Source organism: Nipponia nippon, unplaced genomic scaffold (assembly GCF_047370975.1).
Source record: "Nipponia nippon isolate SJK-2023a ecotype South Korea unplaced genomic scaffold, ASM4737097v1 scaffold_2, whole genome shotgun sequence".
NCBI classification, from domain to species: Eukaryota; Metazoa; Chordata; class Aves; order Pelecaniformes; family Threskiornithidae; genus Nipponia; species Nipponia nippon.
Window position 1 is genome coordinate 103,318,559 of NW_028262336.1, and position 25,899 is coordinate 103,344,457.

At 38.7% G+C, this 25,899-nt stretch overlaps 1 protein-coding gene across 1 annotated transcript in view; it reads right to left on the minus strand.

The window, feature by feature from the left end:
* Positions 1-1,764: 1,764 nt before the first annotated feature.
* The window catches only part of FREM2 (FRAS1 related extracellular matrix 2), a 145,489-nt gene continuing 121,354 nt past the window's right edge, over positions 1,765-25,899 (minus strand). The window contains exons 17-24 of the mRNA XM_087758177.1: positions 18,612-18,804; positions 16,160-16,264; positions 14,873-15,000; positions 14,655-14,789; positions 9,703-9,829; positions 8,115-8,302; positions 7,104-7,250; positions 1,765-5,732 (exon numbers count right to left, since the gene is read on the minus strand). Of these exons, the coding sequence (XP_087614303.1) occupies positions 5,220-5,732; positions 7,104-7,250; positions 8,115-8,302; positions 9,703-9,829; positions 14,655-14,789; positions 14,873-15,000; positions 16,160-16,264; positions 18,612-18,804 (1,536 nt within the window). The 3' untranslated portion in view covers positions 1,765-5,219. The remainder of the gene's footprint in view (positions 5,733-7,103; positions 7,251-8,114; positions 8,303-9,702; positions 9,830-14,654; positions 14,790-14,872; positions 15,001-16,159; positions 16,265-18,611; positions 18,805-25,899) is intronic.

A 25,899-nucleotide genomic window follows, 5' to 3' on the forward strand; every position in this document is an offset into this window, starting at 1 on the left:
AACATTCAGGGTTTAATGCACCTCTATAATACTCTCCCTTGGGTATTTCTTTCTGAGGCTGAAGAGTAGAAGAGAGTCTTACCTATTTAATCTCTCCTTATGGGGAAGACATTCCTTACCTTTTATCATTCTTTTTCTCATTTGCTGTCTCATTTAGTTCCATTAGATGCTTTTTTTGAAGGGAATGCGAGAGGGAGAGAAGCAAAAATAAATATATTAGTAAAGAGGTGGGTACATACATCATGCACTTATCCAGAATGTGTCCTCTTGTCTTCCATGGTAACCAAATGAGAGCTTTTGCTACAAAAATGGTCAAAAAGATGCTAGAGATGACAATTGTTACACCTGATCTTCCAGTTGCACTGGTTCAACTGGAGCACTTTAACTTGTGCAGCTACAGATTCATGCTTCACATGTAAACTTACACTCAGAAAAACCTGTATCATGAAAATGCAGAAAACAGGAGATAGAAGGAATCCAGCGTATGCTGGAGCATTGGCCATGAAATGAAACAAGATGCATCATTTAAGAATCTTCCAGCTTTTCCCTTCATTTTTACTCAAGTCAATGGTTACTTACCAAAGCAACAGTAGTGCAAGGTAAATTCTGAATGGATTCTCTCTTGAGACGAATAATAAGAAAACCAAAACTCAAACAGCCGATCACTTGAGAGTAATTTACTGAACAGCTTTCAAAGCTAAGCATTCAGTGGTAGGTTAGGGGTAGGAGCTGAGTCATTCTTTCAAAAGACTTTGAGGATGCATTAAAAAAAGCCTGACTCCTATAAATGCTGAAATGTAAGCATGCTTAGGCTGTGAAAGTCATCCTGGAGCTGCTGGAACATGCTTGGGCACCTTAGTAGTATCAGAATTCCACTAAGTGCCAAAATGGACACGGACATGACTTGATTGCTGTGGACAATCTTGGAGTGGGAAATTAATGCCCTTTGATTTATTGATAGCGCTATAGTCCTGTGACCAGATTCTTTATTCATTTACATCATATATAGCTATTTATATTGGAGCAGGACAGAAACACTTCCAATCTCGTTTGCTCTGGCAGAAATCACAACACAGAGCTCACAGATATGACACCGGATGGCTCAGCTCAGTCTAAGTGACTGCTAAGAGTATAATCCCCATGAACTAGTTTAGGTAGTAGAAGGGAACAGACACAGCAAAGCAGGAATCACTGCCTGCTAGTTTATCCTTCCTTATAGCGGTTGGTAAGTACACTGTGTCACTTTTGTAACCAGCCTTTCTGATGGTGAAGGAGGTGGGTGCTTGCTTAAGTTCACACAGAAATCAGAGGCCAATGCTGGCCAGTTTACAAAGGGTGGGGTGAGAGGGGAAGGGTTCAGAGCTGCTTTTTCTTTCTGCATCATAGTATGTATATATAGAGACAGAGATATATAACAGTTTCACCCTAAGTGTCTACATCTCATATATTTCTAACCTGATACATTTGCCACTGAGAAAAAAATCTAACGAGCTGGCACAAGAAACAACTGACAGCACCATCAGCACTGCAGCAACAAAAGGTCTGCTCCCTGCAGACCCACCTTCACCTGTCAGTGAGGCTAGTACAACAAACCCTGCCAGCACACAGGAACATGGCAATCCAACCTACAAAGGACTTGCAGATGTCTAGAGATTTCTGATGTTCTGGAACTGAAATAAAAATCCCTCTCTGAGCCAGGAGTGCAACCACAATGATTAAAAAACAACCCCTATGCTGAGCACTTCATGACCAGAAAACAATCAGTTCGGGAACAAAGCAGTGAGATTTATTGCAAACACAGTAGTGAGTTCATGTTCTTCCATCGATGTGACAAATTAGTTTTTCTTAACACTGCATTACTGACCCCTCTCCAACAGTGTGATATTCATACACAAATTTTAGATCAGTGACCAAAACAGAAGTAGTTTTATTTTTTTCCTGATACAAATGCCAAATATCACAGCTATAGACATAAGCAAAAAATTGTTCCAAATAAATATGCATGGAAAGATTTTTGACAGCTTGATAGCAAATTTAAACACAGTAATTATTGTATAAATGGTTTAACAAATGGTATTACTGCTAGCAGAATAAGCATCTCCAGGGAGAGGATTGAATACATAATATGGAAATAGATTAAATATATATATAAAATATACTCAGTTTATTGAATGGATAGATACATATTAACATATTTGTGCACATAACTGGGAATGAGGCACTTATTCAGGTTAGTATAAACAAGGCCACTTGTTAAGTAGAAGGGAAAATGTTAATAAGCCTCCAAAACATCTTGCTGAAATGTAAAACCTCGAAACCAGAATAAAAAAGGCATGCTGTTACAGACGTATTTATAGTTCACTGAATTGTAAGAAATCCAATTTCTTAAGAATGGGACAAATCCGGCAGGCCTTACTGAAAACATTGGGGTTTTTTTCCCCAGGCAGAGGACTTTGATATCTGACTCATGAATCTTACTCATGCTTGTCCAACTCTTCAGTGTTTGCTTTGCGTTTTTCTTTGTTATCACCAGTTTGCACTATTATTTTATATATTGTTAGAAAAACATTAGTCTGATAATCCCCATCAACCTAAACATTTCACAGAGTTGTAATCAGACGCTATTCAAAGCAGTGATCAAGTTGTTTAGTGGGCTAAATATTTGGCTTGCAGAACACATGGGTTTTGATGTGATTTTATAAAAAGAAATAATAATTAAAAAGAGATTTTGCCTGCGAGCAACTTTAATGATATTTTAATCTGTTAAAATTCAAAAGCAGAAAAACAGCTCTACTGATAAACACCTAATTTCTGTATTTTATATATATTTTTAAAAAGATCTTCTCTGCTTATACAAAACAGGCATTATATAAATATTAAAATGTTCTATTATTTACATGTGTCCCATTTTACTGAAGAACCATTGACTGCTATTATCCAAACATGCAGGTTCTAGGAGACAAATTCTGCATTTCTCATTATCATAGTGATTTCACATATGGGCACAAAGGCAAATTTGATCTTAGGTTACATTCGCAACTTAGTTGTGAACTTAAACTAAATATAAAAAGTATCTGTGGGTTAAGTCTTTGATCAATCTTGCACACATAATACATGGATCACAAAACCAGGAACTTCATTAAAAGAGTAAATTAATGTCAGGTGACTAGGGAAAAGGTCTAATGCACTGGGCACGTCTTGCAGATAATTGTTTCAGGCTAGAACTCAGATTAATTAAAATAAAACATGACTGCATGATTTTAGTAATGGAGTTTGACCCTTAGGTTGCTGCAAACATCCTTCAATTAAGCAGTCTGAATCACAGTCTTCAGAAAACCTAGAAAAGGTAGGACAGATTCTGACCTGATTCATTTGGTGAAAAAATGAGGAAATCTTATTAAATGAATGAAGTCATAACAATATAAATCCAGAGCAAGAGATATCAGCATGGCATATTCACACTGTACCATGAATCATAGCACAGATATTCTTAGGCTAGTAGACCTCAACGTTTCTGAGTCTTTATGGCTCAGAGGATGATTGTGCAGAATGACTAGGTCAGGTCTAGCAGTGCTCATAGAGCACCGCAGCCAGACCAGGAAGCCTTTTGGATGGATTTTTTAGTTCAGAGGCAGCACTGTGTGCTTGCAGACAGGCTGCTTTCAAGTTGGATCCTGCTCAGATAACTCAGATCTCTACAGCATGGTCCCAGAATACAAAATGCCAAGTATATTGCAGCTGAAGATGGCTTGGGGGCTGCCCGCACCCACGACCACAAGATGGTGGAAGGGAACAGGTATTTTAGCAACAGTCTTAACAGCCTGATTCAGATTTTATATAGTTTATATAGTTCAACTCCAGTAACTTGGAAGGACTTTTTCATATATAATGCTAGTGTGACAAATAGGACGATCTGTCCTGGTTACATAGCTTTCATAGCCTAGCATTTGGCAGGGTACCTTTGGGACAGAACATGTTCTGTCTGGATTAAGAATTGACACGGGACACTGCTGATCCAAACTTCTGTGGAACATCATGCTGTTGTGTTACCTAAATCAAGAACACTGAGAGAAAATTAGAATTACTCTTGCAAAAGTAGTCACTTGTTAAAAAATGCCCAACAATGACCCAGCATGTTTGTCAAGATGTGCTATGATTCTATAGTAATAAATACTACTTTATTCAATCAATTTCTTCTTCATTTTGTTGCCATTTAATATGGCAACTGACAATCACATGCTGGATTCAGTATCATGATTCCTAGGCTCAGTTCAGGCAGAACCTTGTCCTCTGCAGTTTGAATCTAACTCTATCATCTTCTCTAGGTACTGAAATACTAATGCTTGCATTTCCCAGCAGTGGATATGCACTAACAAATATAATTTACCTTACAACACTTCCATGATCCGTTATAAACTTAAGGGGTCACAAGCGTCCAGTTTCTGTGAAAAACAAAATTCTTTCTGGATTTGTTGAAATTCTTTGGCTTTGTATAAACATAAATAAGGAAAAAAATTCTCAGATTAAATAGCTGAATAAGAATTTGCAGAAAAGAGTATGTATTGTATCCTTGACATGCAACTGTTTATAATGGTATGCTGTTTAATCTAGCTGCCTTTTGAAAAAGTTCAGTTACACATAAGTAAAAAAAAAAAAATACAAATAAATCACTGGTATAGCTTAAGTGAAGTCAAAAGCTTATAGGAGGGAGGATTCATGCCTAAGGCATTTCATCACCTTTCAGACTAATTGTAGACATTGAGTTCTTTGTGAGAAACAGTACAAAATTTCACTGAAGAGTGTAAGGATTCCACCTCTCAAGTATTCTGTGTTTCCGAAGAAACAGATTTCCTCTCTTATTGCCGACAGGATATATAGCACCTTTGGACAGTTTCTTCTACTTTTTTGAAATGTCAGAAAATACAAAAACAAAACAAAAATCTCTCCCTTATAATGCAATTCCTTGAATTGCTGCTTAAGATTAGTGCATGATATAGGGACGTCAGGATTACCTTTCGTGCAAAGTGGGAGATTTGGTATGGATTATTCTATTGTTGATAATGTCAGCAAGAGTTCAGGATAAAAAATTTCAAGTACACCTAGAAGCATATGAACTCTTTATTCCTCATGAGTCACCATGATCTGCTGCTAACAAAGTGCAGTTCAAGTTTTTTTTGAGGCACTCTGGAGACTCTGGCTTGAATCCTGCGGTCTTGGAATCAAACCTCCGAACTGTCGCTGGTGTAATTATATGGTAGCATCATTGGTTCATTGCTGCCCGACTCCTTTGTGGCTTCCTTCTTCTCAGAATTTTGTTTCCATTTTAGCAGCAAAATGATGATTGCAATTAAGCAGATGGCAAGGAAAATGGCAGCAGCTCCACCAATGATTGTAACTATGCTGACCCCTGCACTTTGGTTATTCAGTTCCCTGGGGAGAACACCATTGACCGCAACCTCCCTTTCAGGAGCCTGTTTCTTGCTGGTGCGATCTAGTGCTATGTGCTGTATGTTTGTTCCTCGGTTGTTTTCTACTCCAATGTCTTTTGCAAGTTCTGGGTCCTGCTCAGCGCCCCTCTTCTGACGTCTCTGTGTGGATGCTCCTGGGCTCCCACCACTAAAGAGTGAGTGATACTGGTGCTCCACGCTTCTTTTCCCGATTCCGCGGTTAGCATTCTCTTTTGAACGTACAGTGTAGATTGTATGGACATACCACTCCCTACCCAAAGACACCTAGAAAGAACAATTTTTTTGTATTTAAACACACAGATACACCATCTGGACAGCACTATACACAGAGGAAATCAATCACTGTTCTGATTCAATTGCCTGGACAAATACTTTCAAAATCATGCACCGATAACCCCCCCACTATGTGCCAATGTGCACCAGAGGAGTCATGTTTTCTGCCAAAATTTTAAGAGCAGGTAGTCTCCATTCCTCTCCACAGCCAGACTCTATGGCTGTCAGGTGCAGATGAAGAACCATAGCCATGGCATTTTTTTGGTACTATTAGTACCAATGGCCATACAAAGAACCTCAGCTGTAGACAGACCACAGAAGAGGACCTTCCAGGCCCAACCTGCCAGCTGACTAGGCCTTGGCAGTCGCTCTATTTCCATCTTAACATAAGAAAACAATTTTTTACTGTGAAGATGGTTGAACATTGGAACAGGGAGGCTGTGGAGTCTCCATCCTTGGAGATATTAAAAATCCAACTGGACATGGTTCTGAGCAACCTGCTCTAGGTGACCCTGCTTTAAGCAGTTTGTTGGAACAGACAATCTCCAGAGGTCCCTGACAACCTCATCCATTCTATGATTGCGTGATTCCCTGCAGTCTGCGTGAGATGATGCTTGAATTGGTCTTGTCTTTTCTGGATACATAATAAATTTGGCCTCCATAAGGTCCAGTAGGGTTGTCTGAATACTGTCTTAAAGCTACTGGCTGATAATTTCAGTGGTTGCAGCCAAGTTCTGTTATCGTGAGAAATAATGGATTTTCTATTTTACTCTTGTTTGTCCAAGTCTTTCTCAGGATATACTGTTGTTTCTTCATACTCTCATTCTTTTGACAGAATGAGGATCAAAAATCACTGCATTATTGGAAACGGATTCTTCGTATATTTCATTAAGAAGTAGTTGTCAATTTCTAGACTTTCCAGTGCTTAGATACTTCATAATGTGCAAGGTTGCAAGGAAAGAATTGCACAGGAAATGCTGAGTATCAACTAGATTTTGATGAAGTTCACTATAAATGCTTACGATTCTTTTATTTTTTGTCTTTGACAAGTGAGATGGGAAGCAATAAAACAATGCTTTGTAACAAGAAACTTATCAAGTTCTTAGAATAATTTGTATCATTTCTGGTTAGATTGTGTAATTAAGCAAAAGAAAAGCATAGTATCCCCACAGATGTCTTTTAGTAAGTGCCCCAAATTTTATATCTAGAAATTTTTGAACATTTATAATCCTGTTTGACTGTCACTGGAATCAGAATAAATCTTTCTATTGGCTTCAATATGACTTACTGTTAACAACACTTCTTGTGCAAGTGTTTCTTTCTTGGTTCAGTACTCTTGCTAATAAGCTACAGAAATCATACCTGAAATAGAGGAGTTGAGTCTACTTTAAATCCATCAGAGCCTGGCTGTTTAACTAACGGAATTGCTTCAGGATCATCTATTGCAAGTTTTGCATTAAAAAGCACATTTCCAAAGCTTGTGGCTTGCGTCTCCGGCTGAGCTTTGTCCTACATGAAGGGAAAAAAAAAGTTTGTAAAACACAGATTCATTTCTTCTAAGAAAAACAGTTCTAATATTTATACGCAATGTATAAATTGTGTAATTTACACATGCTATTTTATGCAATCCAGTGTAATATCAACAGAAAAGACATGAGAAGCAGTTGTGGTTACATTTGACTTGTACTAACTTCTATTTAATCTCTTGCCTGAAGACTTTTTTCTTGAAATACAAGGGGGAAAACACTAGAGAATAACCATAGCTACATTTCTAAAATAAAAAAGGTACATAAATGTGGTCTGAAATAAAAGTTAGAAGTCTATTTCCCAGTTTAAAGAAGCTACCTTTCATTTCTATTAACAGACATTCATATAAATTAGTTTAGAAAATTAGATAATCATCTTAGTTAACTCTCTAAAAGTTGGGCATCAGGTCTGTAGTCATCTAGGCTTACTCTATAATTATTTTCAGAAGGGAAATCATCTCAGATATTCTAAGCCAGCTTTAGAGGTCTCTCTTTTTCCCTATTGACTACAGAGGCAACCTGGATGACTAACTTTACATTATACACTAAATTTTGGATGGATAAAGACAACAAACTCCAATCCTTAACTTGCATGTCTCCTAAGACTCCCTCTATGGTCAATGGATACAGACAATGCAGAGAAAAAGCCAATCTTGGGATTCTAACTTGTGTCAAACTCTAAATGAGGGGAGAAAGGTAAGATACTGTTCATCAGTTCACGTTAGCCTCGAGCTCAACTCAAAAATTCGGTGCCATGGAGAACATTTTAAAGAACAGCTGATTTTGGATAAAAAAGAAGTTAGAAAAAAAATACATATGTGCATCCTCCCAGAATTAGAACACTTACCACAATCTTAAACCTGTACAGAAGGGATGGAGAATCAGCAAGGCACCCATATTCAGTGTTGGATGGATTATATTTAGGTACATATCCATCAGCTCCTGTACACAGGAAAACCTTCTCGATGCTACAGTAGAAGGAATCACCCAAATTCTGCACTGGATCCACCATCACCCGACCGTATATGATATCACCTGTAAACAGCGCACACAGTTCACATCCTATTACACTGGAACATTTGGCACAGTACTGAGGCTAAGTTAATAAGCCTAGTCAAGAAGCTTAGTGTAGTGCAGTGTGACTATATCCAACGATACCTTGCTACCCAGCTTCCTCTGTAGGGGGTTGTCAAAGACCCTGATCAGAGTGCACACTCTTCCATGAACTCTGGGACACATAATAGCAGTAGGAGGCCATTTGCTGTGGTTATAACCTGAACCAGTTCAGGGGGTGCTTTAATTCTGGGCTATACTGGGCTCTTCATTCAAAAAGTGACTTAAAGAAACATTATGTACTCTGCACCAGACCAGGGTGTAGGTTTTGGGCTCCTGACAATGCACTTTGTTGAAGAGATGTTCTTTTTCGCATCAGTAGAATCCTGTTCAGGCTGCATAAAAGTTTACTTATACTTGATCAGACTGGCATACTGTACCAATGAAATGAACATTACGAAAAGTCACAGAGACATTTTCTGAGACTTGGCTCCCTACTGTGTAATTGCATTTCAGCTGTCTGATAATGTTTAAGGTAAGCCATGCTTGCCAGGCCTGTACAAATAACCTGGGCCATTGCTACGCAGGCAAGAAAAGTATACTGTGTGCAGTGGTCAGATACATATGACAGAAAGTGGTTAGGAAGGTTGAGAATCTGGAGAAGGAGCCGAGAAATGTTGTGTTGCTTTTTCAACAATTTAGAGCAACTGTAGACTTTGAGAGAGAGAGACTGGGTACCCACTGTTCAAGAGACTGTGCAAATATATCACAAAAGACAGTCATGTATTCAAGGTGCTGGCACTCCAATAAATAGGCAAAAGAGGCACAGGAGGAAAGCAGAGGAATGAAGTGACTGCTTAGGTCCACTGACAGATATATCAGTTGAATCAATCTTCCCACTCCCAGCCTACTCAGTGGAGGCCAGGGGGAAGGGAGAAAGCCTTGATGCTGTGCAAGCACTATTCAGTAGTAGCCAGAACACTGGCATGTTATCAGCACTGTCTTAGCCACAGATGCAAAGCACAGTACCATAGTGGCTGCTATTAAGAAAGTTAACTCCATCCCAGTCAGACCCAGGACACTTGCCCACAACAAAAAGACTGCGTAATATTCACTTATCAGCTGGGAATGTTCTTAATATCAGCCAATATTTATAAAGTGCTCAGCTTATAAGAAATGGCACCAGTACTGTAACCCTCAGACATAACAGTTTCAGTGCAGATTGGCCAACATCTCTGATGTAAACTGCCAGGTAGGAAAGGCAAATGCAAAAGAACACAAGCAGCAAGCCCAAACCCTTACTCCTGTCTTGTTTTGACTGAAACAGGATCCTGATAATGTGGAACACATATTAAATGTGCATGATCTGTGCACAATTATACCTTCTGAGAAAGCAACATCACTTTCTTGCCCAAAGCCCATTGAGCCATCGGATAGCCACAGTGCCTTTTTGGAGAGGAGGAACATCTGGGTGTTCAAGCTGAACTCAGCTGCCACTGGGTCGCTGACCTAAAACACAACAGCATAAGGCTCTTCAACAAGTATTCTTTAATGACTCTTAAAACACAGCATGATCTTCTACCAATGTACATTATCTAACAGCTTTGCATATCTATATGCAATAATACAGTTTAACCCAAAAGATTTCGTTGTACTAGACATATATTGCTGTATATTTTACATGCATACAACCTGTGGGTTACCTGGCTCTGTCATATTTGATAGGATTCTAGGTTAGTTTCTTCCCACCACATTTTTCCAAATCTCAGCCAAGGAGGTGCCCAAAGCAACTTATGTGTGGGGGTAACATGAGGAAAATATGTCCCTCAATAACTTGTCTCCCTCTGACTCATCACAGCCTGTTTTCTCTGTCCCATTTTTGTTCTTACACCCAAGTCCCACCTCTGCTTCTGATCCTCTGTCAATTATTTTAAAAATACACATTGCTGAGGATTTATTTGCAAGTATTTGCAAGTATCAGTTCTTCTGATGTGCTTCAGGATATCCGATCATGCATGTGAAAATGCACCAAACCATTTGAGCACCTTTTTATGCTAATATTTATCTTTATATATTTGACATAGTTATCTATGGTTCTTCCTCGATTACATTACAAGAATAAAATAAATCAATACTATCAATCAGCAGCAGTTCTCATTGGGCCATATAACATAAGTTAGAAGGCAAACTATACAGGGAAAGGAAAACTATACAGGGAAAGGCAAACTATAAGGGAAAGTATATAGTGAACAGACGAACTGGGGAGAGCTCAATGTTCAAAAAGACACAGTGTACCTGAGGAAACAACATGGAAGACGCACACATTAAAAAAAAATAAAAATAAGAGCAAGAGGCCACTAAACAAATAAAAAAATGCTAACATATATATGTATATTTATGTATATATATGTATATGTGTGTGGAAAGGAAGGAAGGAAAACATAAAAGAAAACATTCTTGCTGGCTCATGGACAAGGGGCTGATGGAATGAGATATACTAATATCAACAGAAACTACTGCTGCAAGTTATACAGCTGACACATTTATTCTTCTTCAAATCCCTTTTTCACAATAGACTCCCCAAACTATCAAAGCAACAGGATTTGGCAAGAAGAATGTATAGCTGAAATATATTTATACAGCCACTGCTACTCTTCAGAAAGAGGAACCCTACCCCCATAGCCTTTTCACGGAAATAATAATTTAAGAAAAATAATTTCCATTCTCTTGGAACGCTTCCTTCTAAATGCCTGGGATTCAGGCTATTGGATTGCAGTCCCACAGCTTCAAATACCTGACTGGCACAACTGGTTTCCAGCTGTGGTTCTGAAAGAGAATCAAGCATGGCCTCATCAAGCTCTTCCTGGGCAGAGTAAATGTCCACTGAATAGGAAACAAGAAGTGTTTATTCAGGTAAAGGCACTGGACTTCAGCCACACAGTTTACAGCAATGGCAAGAGCAATGGCCTGGGTAAATACTATGCATATAGCTATGAATATATCTCTTAGCCATCCTATTTTAAGTTACTATTTTTATTTCAGTTTTACATGTAAGTCTCAGCACTGCCAGTGGCTGACACATAGCTGTTATTTATGACAGTGGTTTAAATGTAATTATTTTCATGTGCATTTGAGGCATTTTAAACAAGCGGTCTTAAAAAAATAATCTGTGAGGATCTGCTGGGTGAGAAGAGTACTACCAATTTATTCTGCCTGTTTGCCATGCCCATCCACTCTGCATATGGGTGATTTGGGGACAATGCTGATCACTGACAGTAGACATCCCTACCTCCATGGGACCAAAGCCCATGAGATACTTGGTACCTCAAGAAGCAGAGAGCTCTTGAGATCGGTCCATCCCAGGGCAGCAAGTATCCTGATTATGGAAGTGCTTCTGTCAGGAAATAGTCATGCACATTTAAAGAAATGAGATGCTGAAAGGACTGGGATAAAGCAGAGCTTGGAGGTTGAATGCTGTTCATGTTCCGAAAATCCCAGAGTGAGACAGTGGTAATACAATCCTCAGGCTACCTGCTTCCATCTTCAGGGGCCACAGAGAGACGAAAAAGGAGATGGGCAGATACATGTTAAAGAAGGAAATGTTGAACCAAATCTCCAGAGGGGAGACACCAAATGTATTGTCTTCCTGATGTTTGATTCTTAAGATGGTCCCTCACTCATGAACAGTGAAAATAATTGTGGAAGGAAATTAGAACAAAAAGTTTCCAAGAAAATGAAAAATGTCATATTAAAAAGCCCAAGAAGATAATTCAGTACAGCAGCTGGAGCGCTAGACTAAGAATTAGGAGAAACAACTCCTGTCCTGCCCTATCATTTCATCATTAGACTTTACAGTCAAAGTGATTTTGGTCCAGTTGTGACACCTGCACTCACTGACTTCATAGAATCATAGAATGGTTTGGGTTGGAGGGCACCTTTAAAGATCACCTAGCCCAACCCCCCTGCCATGGCCAGGGACATCTTCCACTAGATTAGGCTGCTCAAAGCCCCATCCAACCTGGCCTTGAACATTTCCAGGGAGGGGACATCCACAATGTCTCTTGGCAACTTGTTCCAGTGTCTCACCATCTTCATTGTATAAAATTTCTTCCTTATATCTTGTCTAAATCTACCCTCTTTCAGTTGCCCCTTGTCCTGTCACGACAGCCCTTGGTAAAAAGTCTCTCTCTGTCTTTCTTATAAGCCCCCTTTATATATTGGGAGACTGCAGTAAGGTCTCCTTGGTATATTCCCTTCTTCAGGCTGAAAAACCCCAACTCTCTCAGCCTTTCTTCATAGGAGAGGTGTTCCAGCCCTCTGACCATTTTGTGGCCCTTCTCTGGACCCACTCTAATAGGTCTGTGTCTTTCTTGCACTGGGGACCCCAGGACTCGATGCAGTGGGCTTGTGCAAGGTATCAGGTGTTTCCTAGTCTAAGGACCAGTGTCACTGTCTGACCTTTCATGCTCACTTCTCTGTCTTTTGTTTCTTATTTCTAAAACAATGGATACCAATGCTTATTCAGTTTTGCAGAATGACTACAAAATCTTAGAGGTAAAGTGCTGCCTACTGGATTTGTGGTACTGTACTGCTGCTAATTGCTGCTTTTTTGGGACCTGCTTTAAGTCCGCATAGTCGTTTAATCTATGACCAAAGGGAACAATATCGGGGGCCACAGAATTTCCTGATTTCCTTTTACTATGAGTATCTCAAGAAAAAGAGTTGGCCTTGGTTTGAAAATTGCTGGTGATGGGGGACTAACTGTCCACAGTCCTTGGTGATGCTGACACTGTTGCAATTTTGCACCTTATCCCTACTTTGAATTGATGTACCTGAAACCTCCATATACTGTATTATTAAAGCTTTATGTGATATAATGACCCCTATAGTATCCTTTTATTTATTCCAAGGCAGTTCTTAGTCTTAGTCATAGTTCTTAGTTCTTAGTCATAGGCTTCTTCGAGGTAACAGTTAGGTCTCTCCCTAGGCAACTTTGCTCATTTTGCAATGATTTTTGCAGCTCTTTTGAATTTTCTTTGAATTGTCAACATCTTGTTCATACTAGGACCAGACACAAGCTGTGGCTTAGCATTGCTGTGAATTGCTTTAGAGGTCCTAGAAGCAGATTAGAAATGCCAGACAAAAGCTGAAGTGCTGAACTAGTATAAATACCCCTCAACCTCTCCATTCAAACTTTTTCAAAATGTTTTGCTGGTTAACTCTGAGAAGGCAGGTTTCATGTCAGATCATGTATCATCTCTCTGCTTTGCCAGGACTTAATGCCATATCAGGAATCATCTGTTCTCCCATAGCTGGCATAATGCCAAATGAAAGCATAAAGACTGCATACATTCCCTTGTGTACTCTGGCTAATTCAACAGAAAAGTGATTGTGTATCCCTGACTGATCCGGATCAGATTTATACTGTAAGATGATTCAATAGCATACATCTATACTTTTAATGAGCATGAAACCACAGCCACACTGTTCCAGTATTAGTTGTATTGGCTCCAAATAACAAAAATGATGTAACTTCCTCCTTACACGTCCCACTGTCACGCTCGCCCTTTTGGTAACACTTTAAACTGGCAGTTTATGTTCTGTTAACTATCCAACATGACCCGCAGATTTTTTTCAGTCAATGCTTTCTACAGCAGAGTCCATTTCTCCATATTTTGTTCCCAGCTACACAGCTTTACAGCTGGGCTTTGTGAAAGGTATGCTGTTTGCCTGTTCCCATGTTACCATACGATCCATATTGCTATGGGTGGGATTTGTCTCATTCACTTTTGTGAGTCTTAAAGCTAAGCATTTTACCAGTGTTGGCTATCTACACTTCATCTATAGTCAGTGAAGGAAGTCCTACCTTAGGACTGAATGAATCTTCCTCTGGACGTCCCATTTTTAATACCAGAGACCTAGATCTGATCTTTGTGTCAGATGAAAACCTTCTGATAATAGTTTTATATTTTCCTAGTTATCTGATAAAACTATCTCATACCAAAGCTAACAGACAAGTAAAGAATTCCCAAAGGTTAGTTCATATCAAGGTAACTATCCCCCAAACGAATGTCAATGAGCTTCCTATCGGCTACCAAAGATTGGCCATGCATTGAGGACAAAAAAACATTTGTGCTCCTACATCAGCCTTTCCCAGTTGGGTAAAACTGGTTAAATAGCAGGAAAGGAGTATGTGCTATCCCACCAATTTAGGAATTGGTTTGTTTATAAGCAAGTAAATTCAGTTTCTAGCGCTATCATTACAAGACCAACAAAGGCAATTTGGGAATCAAACTAAAAAGCAAACATGACAAAGGTATCATTGGGGCGGTACCTGCTGGAATCGGATATCCAGATCAAATGTGATTGGCTCTCTAGGACTGCAGATCACTGGTAGGCTGTACTCCTGATGTGGAGCAGTGGTACAAGCTATCAGCTTCACAGTGTATGTTCCAGAATAGTCTCGAACCTGAAGAGAGAGAGAGGTGTTCCACCAACATCCTAACTAACATGCTGGGGCAACAGAAGACACAGTGAAGACTGAGGTTTTACCGCAAAATCTGAAACAAAGCTCCACTGCTGTACTGGCTGGTTGTATGTTGGCTCGCTTCGGATGAGGCCGAGGCTAAATGTCAGGCCTGGGTGATCAGCTGACATAACCATGGAAATTAGAGATGAAGCTAGAAACATGACAAGAGACAGATTTGTCACCTCTAGTGTTTCCCTGCAAACTCTCAGAGCCTGAAAAACATTCCCAGTAATTCATAAACCATAATGCCATAGTTGATGTTAATATCTTTACAGAGCACTGGGGTTTATTAACTGAAAATCAACCAAAATCAATTACAGTCAACACAGCTGGGGCCCCTTGATTCTTGTTCAAGTGTCTATTAAACAGTTGCTTTTGGGCAACCAGAACTGTATGAAGATTAAATTTAACAGACAGGCAAAACAGTGAGAGTGGCAAAGATCTATAATCCCTCCTGTTTTAAACTTGGAATGTCAGCCCAGGGAACACAAAATAATTTCTCTTAGCAATGCAACTCTTTTGGCTCTGCCTGATAGGCAAAACCTAACAAGCTAGAGGATAGCTGATTAAAAGTAGAAGCAATATGAGGAAGTTTTATACGTTAATAAAACTGAGTTAAACCAGAAGAGACTTCTTAAAATGATTTTTTTCCCTTCTCATTATTGTTCAGCAGATTTAATTTAGCTAGATAATCTTTTCCATGGCTGGTATTCATGCTCAGATTTATGTCTGTAGACAGAGTCTTACACCTGTGATTATTCTGAAGAAAGGCAGTGGGTTTTAAACAGATTAAGTTGCAGGACCAGGTCCTCAGCAATGACTAACTGAATGGCCGTGAGAATGTTTAATTAACAGAGTAATACAATGCTCATACAAGACCTTTTCTTACTCTCCGAAAAAGGTTTAAATAACCTAGAAAGGCTTCAAGTTAGAAAAGAAATTTTAATGCTATCTAAGTTCCTATAGCAACATAAATAAATAGCTAATCATAGCTTTTGGATTAAAACCATATTTATACATCCCTAGTGGACAGAATGGCCTAGATCTTCATCTTTCATAAATCAGGCTCTTGATCAAGTGTAACTATCTGCTTTCCATCAGATCAATGCATATTTCATTAAATTTGCCAATCTGAATACAGTCATCAATGAGAAGTAAGAAATCCCAAGTAGAGGAAAAATCCTTACTGAAGAGCACAGTACATAAAAAAATTCAGGTATCAGTAGCAGAAATAAGAAAAATGAATAGTACAAAATTTGGGAGGAGTGTCTTTGTTTTTATAGTACTGCTAAAGTGTAGATTAAGCTTACCAGGATGGGACATCACAAACAGACCATGAAACCGGGCTTCAGTCTTGAAGTTGACAACCAAGCGCCCCTCGTCACTAATACGCATGCTGGTTGGGTACAGGGAACCTGGTAGCAGAAGCCAATTCACAAGGTTTATTCCACTTGCAGATGACAAATAAATCACACTCCTATGAAACACCAGCCCCCCTCTTTTATTTCCCCTTGTCATGTCAGTTGTTTGGGAGGGGGCCTGCTGGTACCTTTTGGGTTGACTCAAGATTTTTCTCAAACAAGAATTTACACAGTGGGGCCTGGAGTTTTCACAATGCTTCAGATGTCCAAAGCACATACAGAACTTCCCTGTAAAGTCATGGTTTTACATGTTATCACGGACACACACAGCCACTCTGAGGGAAGTCCACAGCACAGTCTGTGCTTGTGTTCAGGCAACAGCATGGTCAGCTGCCAGGGAATACTTTTGTTTTCACCAGGTATTCAAGCTGACTCCTACTAATGAAAGCTGCTTCAGAGATACTCTTTATCGGTACCTCCCTATCTGTTGTCCTAAGGCAGCACCCACCAGCATTTAGTTGTAGCTGTTGGTTGTGGCTTCCATGGCAATCTGCTTGAGGGTTCTTGAATCTGTGAAACTCATTCTGATAGGCTTTGCATTGCTGGCAATTTCTAGCATGAATCTGGCCCAAAACACTGGGCTAACATTTCCTAATTTCAGGTTACAAGGCCTTGTTTATATGTCAGAAGTAGTTTATTGCTGTAGCTTGCAGCCAAGTCCCTTTTTCTCTAGAGTTCTGCAGAGCTTCAGAGTTGAGGCATTTCCTCCAGTGCTCCCTTACAGAGAGCCATTGATGTGCCACATTCTGCTTGCCAGGAGCAAGAAGGAAAAAGGAATGTTCCTCCATGAATGTTTCGGAAACATAACACAGTCACTAATGTGAATGTATACCACCCGTACAAAATCACCTGTACCAATCATTTATTGGTACATTAGAAATATACATATATGTATGAATTATGGCTTTAGAAGACCTTGACTGCTTTACAGTTTTAGGTAGAATTTATGTAGAACAATAATATATATCCAGAGGTGTGGAAATAAACTGGAAACTAGTTAACCCCTCCCTGCCCAGAAAAACAGCTGCTCATTGTGCAAGGCTGTGGAGTGAGAAAATACTGCCCAAATCAGACTGGGATATGTTGGGGGTCTACCCTCCGCTACTTCACTGTGTTTATCATGTGTTTTGTGCTGGCTGTTTTCAAAGGGAGCTGCCAATGTTCAGCATCTCCAAAGGCCTGGCCATCAGCTTCTTAAACAGAAAAATAAAAAATTAAAGCATCAAAGACGGGAAAATGGTGGCATAGATGCGCCACATAACTGCTGAGACTGAGGATTAGATCTGGTTGTTATTCTGTGACTAGTACATCATATGATTTGTGGCATGTGGCTTATTCTTTAGGCATGGCATGACATGTGCTTCATTCTTCATGCACTGTAGATTCCCCTTGCCACTCCTCATTTCCTGCTCTTAACACGAGGACAGAAACTGCATAGCAATGACTTCTGCAGTTCAGATACAGAGTTTGCAGAAACAAAAAATGGTTTTATGTTCACTGGAGTCCTGAAACTGTAAAAGTGTACATACATAATTATAGCTGGTGCCTGTATTCTACCTTAGGTTGAGACAGATATGGAACACCTGAAGCTTAATGCTGGGAAATACTAAGTAAATTTGCATAAAAAGAATAAAGCAGCATATAGGTGTAACCATACATTATAATCTTTCACAGACATCTGTATGTCACTATTTAAAAAAAAATAAATTCACTTTTTGCAAAGATAAATTCTGTAATGATGGAGTTTGATTTGTTGACTAATTATAGTCATAAACATTTATTGACAGTATCTATCACATTTAAAGAATGTTTCACAGTTTACTATTCTAACACATAGGACAGGCTATTATACCTATTATATATTTCTGTATCTTTTGAATGTTTCACAATTAATGTTTTCAAAATATCAAAAGTTTCTGAAACTGTACATTCATGGCCAGAAAAAAATAATATCACAGATAATTTTGTTTAATTTCATTTCAATTTAATTTCATTAAAGTGCAAACATCTTGTGTGGTAACAGAATACAAATACATGATGAACCCTGAGGTTCTGAGTAGAAATAAATGTGTTAATTTTTGCACGTGTACTTCAAACATAACAAGAAAATTATCTTTCTTTGCAATAAAAGAACTGATGTCAACTTTACCTGGTTTTCATAAACACCCCAGCAGAGGACTGTGAGTGCTAGGAAATGACAGATTGTTTGCAGCTGATAATAAATGATATAATAATTTTTTTTTTTTTTAGTATTGGAATGATTGAAAACTCATCATACTGTGTGCAAATTATACTCTTAGTAACAGAACATGAGATCTATTCAAAGAAATCCAGCACCCACCTTGGAGCTCTGCTTCAGGTGGGCTACCGATCCCATCCTTCCACAGGATGGCAGTGTCATACACAAAAGTCAGCCGGAGCTCTGACTGTAGGTCGAAATGCTGCCAGCCTCCTACACCCACCGGAGAGTGGAAAACATAAGAAACGTACAAGGGGACTCTCAGCGTGACATAGGACTGTACTAGGTTGAGAACCTATAAAAAGGAGAATTATTTATTTAGATCAGTGGTCATGAAAGTCAGCATTGCACAGGTAATCCGAATGCAAGAGAACGAGAAGACAGAACTTGAAATAAATATCGTGACTGAATCAAATTCTCTCATTTTGCAAATTACAGATGAAGTGCAAAATACTACATTTTGATGGATTTCAGCTGAGCTTACATCCCGTCAAGTTCCATCTTTGTATTTCAAACTGAATATGTGTTCTGATAAAACATAAACTGCTCAATTTTGACTCATCATTTTTGTTTAGTTTGAGTACATAAACAACACGGCTACAAATGAAGGTCTTAAAAACTTTTCAAATATCCTTTTGCATTTGCACTATCCTTGTGCCTTAACCAACTCTTGCTTACATTCTTACGTTACTATCCTCCAGAAGGTCTTCTGGAAGACCCTGAATTTGCTCAGATGTCATTGCAAGGCTGAGTCCTTGGACTGTACTCATTCATCTCTGGAACTATTTCTTCCTTTGTGCATGGATAATAGCTAACATACTGCATGCAAACACACAAATCATACTGTTTGCCACCGTCTGGAAGAACTAAAAATAATATGCAAGTTGATATAGATTTAAAAATAGACCCTTTATGCATATATTGTACAAAACAATAGCACTGTATTTATTATCAGAGAGTTACATATTCTTCATATATATTTTGATGAAAAAAGGCAAGAAGAACAGTGTCAGTAGACTGTTGCCTCTTAAGATGGCTCTTACATGATACATAGATCCAAAACTTTCTGTAGAGACTTTGCATTTATGTTTTGTTACAAATACTTTTTCATTCACATCTCTCTGATTAGAAATGTGCAATCCAGATCCTTGTAGAACGTTCTGGATTTTCTTAGAAAGACATGGAAGGAAAGGCATTGAGATCATCTCCCAGTGGGAAACTTTTCAAAGGCATAAATGGTGTTGAACTCTCATTTACTTCCAATAGAAATTCCATATGTAAATTTGTAGATCTGAACATTTCCCTGGAGTGATTACCTTACAGGCTTCTAGAGAGTGTTTTGCACTATTAAAAAAACCCAACATTCAAAGACCTTTACAAGCTGTGTAAAAATCAAACTGTTTCTGGGTTCACCCAGTGGCATGCCAGGAGGCTGAATGTCCATCACCTTGCAGCTGTTTTACATCTCCAAATGCCAGACAAAACTTTCAGTAATACTATGAAACCACAAATTTACTGCCTGCACTGACTAAATACTCTGAACTAATTAAGGAGTTCATTATGGCAAATGTCCATAGTTGCCACAACTCACTTGCACGTGTGGCACTCCTTGATCTACACACCACGCTACCAAAACCCTTTCCACTTATATTGTTTGCATTGTTAATTATGCTGTTTAAAATGTGCCAGCATTTAGAGAGTAGACAGTCTGGAAACACACAGCACCATGCAGTAAGGCAGCCTGGTAGATAATATGAGATGCCATAGTTATAGATTATTTTATATTAATGCTTCTTTGTTGGTTTTACATAAACACAATCAAGAACTATCTGGAACAAAAAAAGGGGTTTCTTCTCTATATGTACTGGATTACAAATTGAAGTTAGACAAAAATATTATTCTTTAGTCTTATTTAAGTTTCAAGTTTATCTTTGGGATACCTGCATGGATATCTGAGCAATTCTTTCAGACATGGATGTGCTAAATTGTTCCAAATAACAACACAGAATTCTCACTTCTATCAAAAAAATATAGCTATGATGCAACTCTACAGTGTATCATGGTTTCCCTTTGATTCAGGAGTAACCTTGAAGATTTGGTATTTCCTGGAACAGTATAAAGAACTGAACACATTTGGTAGTATAACAAATGCATTGCTATTGAAAAGTCATCCCAGACAAACTATGTTGGCTTTTCTCTGTGTGTTTTTGCTCTACATCTGCATGTTGTACAGTAAGAATTACACATTGAAGTCAAAGATCTGAAATTCAGTTTGCTTATGAGGAAGAGACAAAGGTACATGGAAGAAGATTTAATATATGTCCATTATCCTCTTGCAAAAGAAGCATACAAAATGCTCAATGATAATGTAGAGGAGGACTGGAATATCTCTCAGGGAGAATTTAATGACCTTGAGGACTAGAATAATAGAAGTGAGATGAAATCTTAGAGCATAAAGTATAAGGTAATAGAAACTAGTGACCGGGATTTCTGGTAGAAATGAAAGACATTGGTTAGAAACAATAGAGGGGAGAAAAAATGTTGGTATGTGGGTTGATCACATCATAACTATGACCTTCCTAGCCTCTCCATGTGATATGATCCTAAGATAAACCGAGGAATGGGGTAGAAATTAGAAGCATGCATGCCATTATACAGAGCACCAGTGAGAGCTTATCTGGGGCAGCTTTGATCATCCGTGCTTGAAAAAGCCTAATTTGCATTGTAGATTGTAGAAAAAGAAATCAACATAATCACAGGAATGGAAAAACTATCTGATGAGAAGAGACTAAAATAGCCGGGTTGTTTAGCCTAGCACAACAAAGGCTGAGAGGGAATAAGAATGCTGCCTATACACGTCAGGAGCTGAACAGTGGAGAAGGGCCACTGATGATGAAAGATGGTGCTGACATGCAAACAAACGGGCATAAGATGGCCATGACCAATATAGCCTAGAAATCAGAAGAATTTCTAGCCCTCAGCGTGGTGGCATTCAACAAGAATAGTGAGGCCATGAAATCCTATTAGTTCTTAGATTAAGTTTACTAGTGTTGGAACCACATTATTTAGAGTTAAGGCAGTGGCCTGGACAGAGTGATCCACAAAACCCCTTCTAGCTCAGTATCTTATGCTACCTCAAGTAAAAAAAAAAACTTCTTTCAAAGTTTTTCTTGATTTTCAAGTAGAAGGTATCATCGCCTCTTCACGTACACTGTACATAAAGCAAAGCAATCCATTAATGGGGTTTGTAAGCCACATTTTAGGGTTTTCTTGCATCCATTCAATAGGAGCATAGTGTTAGTGAGCTCAACTTGTTTTGTACTGGTAGAAATCTGGCAGTAGGATCCCTTCTGGGGCAAGTCTGCCTGAAACACTGCTCCTTTGCCATACATTACCACTGCTCTGTGGGAAGATGAAACAATGGTGCCAAAGAATTGTCTCCGTTTCCAGGACCCTAGAATTTAGAAGGTTCTTCTCTTTTAGCAAAACCCATAAGAGATATCTGGGCAGCAGGGCTTCTTGCCCCAGCTTGGGAATTTATTCATGTACTTATAAATGCGTGTGTGCTTCCATCAGTATAGCTGCCCTCATGCGCGATTCATGGCATGTAGGGAGAGGAAGGAGTTCTTGCTAAACCAGCTGATTGAGTTTTTATGCACACAAACCCTTCTTCAGCCACTCATGGATTTGCAGGTGTGGAGGAAAACCTACAATACTGATAGCCAGAGAATTACTGAATAAATTTCTCTCCTAACAGTAAATTAAAACTTACAAGGCTCTCTCTTTTCTTGCTGTAAAGGAAAATGCGATGAGGGAAAAACTATTCTTCAGTAGTCAGAAAAGAAAAATCTCAAGACATGCTATATGAAATACAGAGGACCTTTTTGATATAATAAAAATAAAATAAAAAAGAGGAAATTAGCTGCAGAGGAAAACTGTGTCAGAGTAAGTGAGCAGACCCCCCCAACAAATGAATTGATGGAATGTGTTACACAGATGGAGGAGTCTTACTTCTCTAGCCCTCTTAATAACGCTGTTTAGGCGAACATGAGAAAACATTCTTTCCATTGAGTTATCTTTATTTCCCAGCACTGCCTGCAAAGCCTATTGAAAGTAGCCAGCTGTTCATATTTTATCTCAATGTGACACTGATGAAACCAAAATGGTAACTTAGAGCTGTGTAAGTGTAGGATCAGCTTAACTGCTATGGAGAGACAGAACAGGTGCATTATGCATCTGTGCATCCTATGCATAGGCAATTTTAGCAGTTGTACTGACAAAATTATATTCATTAACATTAATTTTAAACAATAATAAGTGGGTGTGACTTGTGATACCAGGAGAGAAATACAGACTACAGCTACATCTCAGCTGAATTAGAGAAATTGTGTCTAATGCCCTGTCACAATGTCAGGTCTGGAGAACCCAAGAAGATAAAAAGTGTTCCCAGCAGGGAATAGACTCTTACAGTTAATATCTGAAAAAATCAAAATCGTCACAAATCATCCAAATAGCACATCTCAAAATTCATGTGTGAGGGAAGAACGTGATTTATACTGGGCATTGACACAAGAAGTGGAGTTTCATACATTTTCTTTGCAAGATAAATTATCACAGAGCATAAGGTCTATTTTTGAACACTGACAATTCCCATTTAAGACTTAGGAAATATTAATGGGAGTTTCTATAGGTGTTCTTCTTTTGTTCCCCTTTCTGATACAAACTGTCAACCTTCATTAAGTAAAAAAACCATAATTAGTTTGAGAATCTGTCATGTAACAAGTGAGAATATTTACAACAAAAAATATTTTCAGTTAAGGCTTTGGGGCATGGACTCTGTTCTGCATTTATATTGTGTTTCATTTATCAGGCTTGCATTTCCAGAGGGCAGAACCTGGCAGTGTGTTTGTGTGTGTGCACTGTTAGTACTGATAAAATCAGAATTAGAAATTAGAAATAACAGAAGCTCGTGTTTCATATTGTACATCCCAGTGAAACAAAATTTTCATGAAAATTGTATTTTTGTCCTCCAAATTATCCTAAGCCTCATTTTCTATTGCATTTACTTGCTATGTCTGTGAATTTGAGTCACACAAGCTTAACAACGGGCTTAACAATGTTTACACAATACCAATATGGTATAGCTAAGATTTGGCCCCAAGAAGGCACGCAGCCAGGTAGGTCACAGGTGAAATGCAAAGCAGGTTTGTTTAAAGAAGTCTGAATGGAAAGCAGAATGCAATACAGCCTTGAAATGCCAGCTCCTTGAAAAATTTAACCTGTGACTGTGTTACACAGCTGGTGCATTAACTTTATAGTAGAGTTTTTTCTTCACAGCACTTACTAAATACATGTGTTTGCAGCTGGAGAAAAAAAGGTTTGACTGTTAGTAAGCTTTCATGTCAAGGGAATACAAGTTGCAGGGTTTTCTTAAACTTGACTGATGGTGACTGAACTGAACATAAAGATCTGAAAATAGACATTTCTGTCTATTGCATTTTACAGCATCTAGTGAGATTTTCAGAAGAGCTGACTTTTCCCCTTAAAGTATGATTTTGGTAAAACTAGAACTAGCAAAGCTAGAAATATACTGTTTCTGCGTAACAAAAAGCCTCTGCAAGCTACCTCGTATAAGCTGCGGCAATACATTAGTGATTTTAAAATCTGTTTTCAGATGGGATTTTCAAACACTCAGTGCCATAACATGTGTAGCATAAATGTGAACTGAACATACTGGAATTTTCAGTTTTGGCCAGAAATAACTGTTTTTGTTAGAGAACAGAACAAACTGCTCAGCTGTACTCAATTACAGTAGCTTCAAGGTATCAATCTGTACGTGCAAGTATTTTAATATATGCTCTTCACCTTCTTGTTTCTGTCAAAGACTTGCTTAACTAGTTGTTTTTAGTAAAATTTGTTTGAATGGCAATTTCCTTGCTTCCCTATGACAAGTCTGGCAATGGACTGGAACTAAGGAAAGCAACGTCCACATATAAATACTTGGCCAGAACCACACAGAAGCCTTCTATTCTGGCTACAGCAAACAGTTATAACAGTGGAAAATGAGATCAAATGATACTTCACACTTTATCAAATAAATCTAGGCCAACACTTCAATATATACTTTATTAAAGGATAGTCACTTTCTTGGTTTTCACTGTTTCATTTTTTAACTTTCTTTCATGAATATCTGTCATTGTTCTAGCACCTGCGTCTCAAGAATGTGAGATGTCTGTAGTACTTGACTCTTACAATGTCCCCATGAAGTAAAGTCCAACCTTTATTAACTACCTGAAAATACAGGAAGACAGCCCTCAGGTAGATGAGTTCCACATTTTTAAGGCCTATACATATCCAAAGACAGACATTGAATTTTAGGCTGTGACTGTAGGTTGTCCAAAAGAAAACTGTTGCTGCTAATCGTCAAATCTGACCTTAACTTTAACCAGAATAGAACTATAACCCAAATGAATTAGCTCCGTTTAAAGAGGAGCAGGTTTTTATTTTTAAATATAAGTTCCTTAAGCTGCACATCTAAATCCATACTTAGATACATAAATGCCTGATTTTTCAGATGTGGTGAATATGGGCAGACCCCAGGAACAAAGCATCAAGCTGTATACTGAAAAGAGTGCTACATCTAACTCACGCAGGGTTTGCTCATGCACAGAGTAATTGAGAAAGAGAATGGGTCACAAGCAAAAGGCCTCAAAAGAAAAAAGAAAACTAAGACCTTCTCTGTATGTATTATGACAGTTCATGAGTTCATGGGAACTGGCTAAGACAGCTGCAGCCTGCAACAAACCCTAGGAGCACTGCCAGAAGAACTACACCAGCTGCAGGTCTCCCACCTCACTTCTTGCTGACTGAAGGTCATCTTCCCCTACCACAGTAGAAGCTCCCATAAAGTGAGGGTCCCCATCACGCAAGATATTGCTAGTTGCTTTCATGAAATCTCTCTGTCTGAATCAACAGTGCTATGTCTGTTTGACCATACAGGTACTGGAGAGCTAGATTCAAGAAACAGAATTTTGAGCTTAAAGATCTAGCCAAAATATCTAGTAAATTCAAGCTATTAAATTTGCACTGGTAGCAGGATGCGGTAAGAGTGTTTTTGTTATTTATCTGTTCTGTCTGTATAATAGAACTTAAGCTTCCTTTGTGTGCTAAAAAAACATGGTGAAGACCATAGCTGCCAGCTTTCCTCTCACAGAGAAGGATTATTAATTGTTCACTGAAGGAGAAAAAAACAACAATGGTGACAACCACAGAGATAGGGCACTGACTGCCTCCCCTCTCAGCTGGAGGGGGTCATGTGAAGATAAAGACCAAACTTGGAGAAGAATTAAATGGAGGTGGGGGAAACAGGGAGGGCAGTGAAGCGCACACT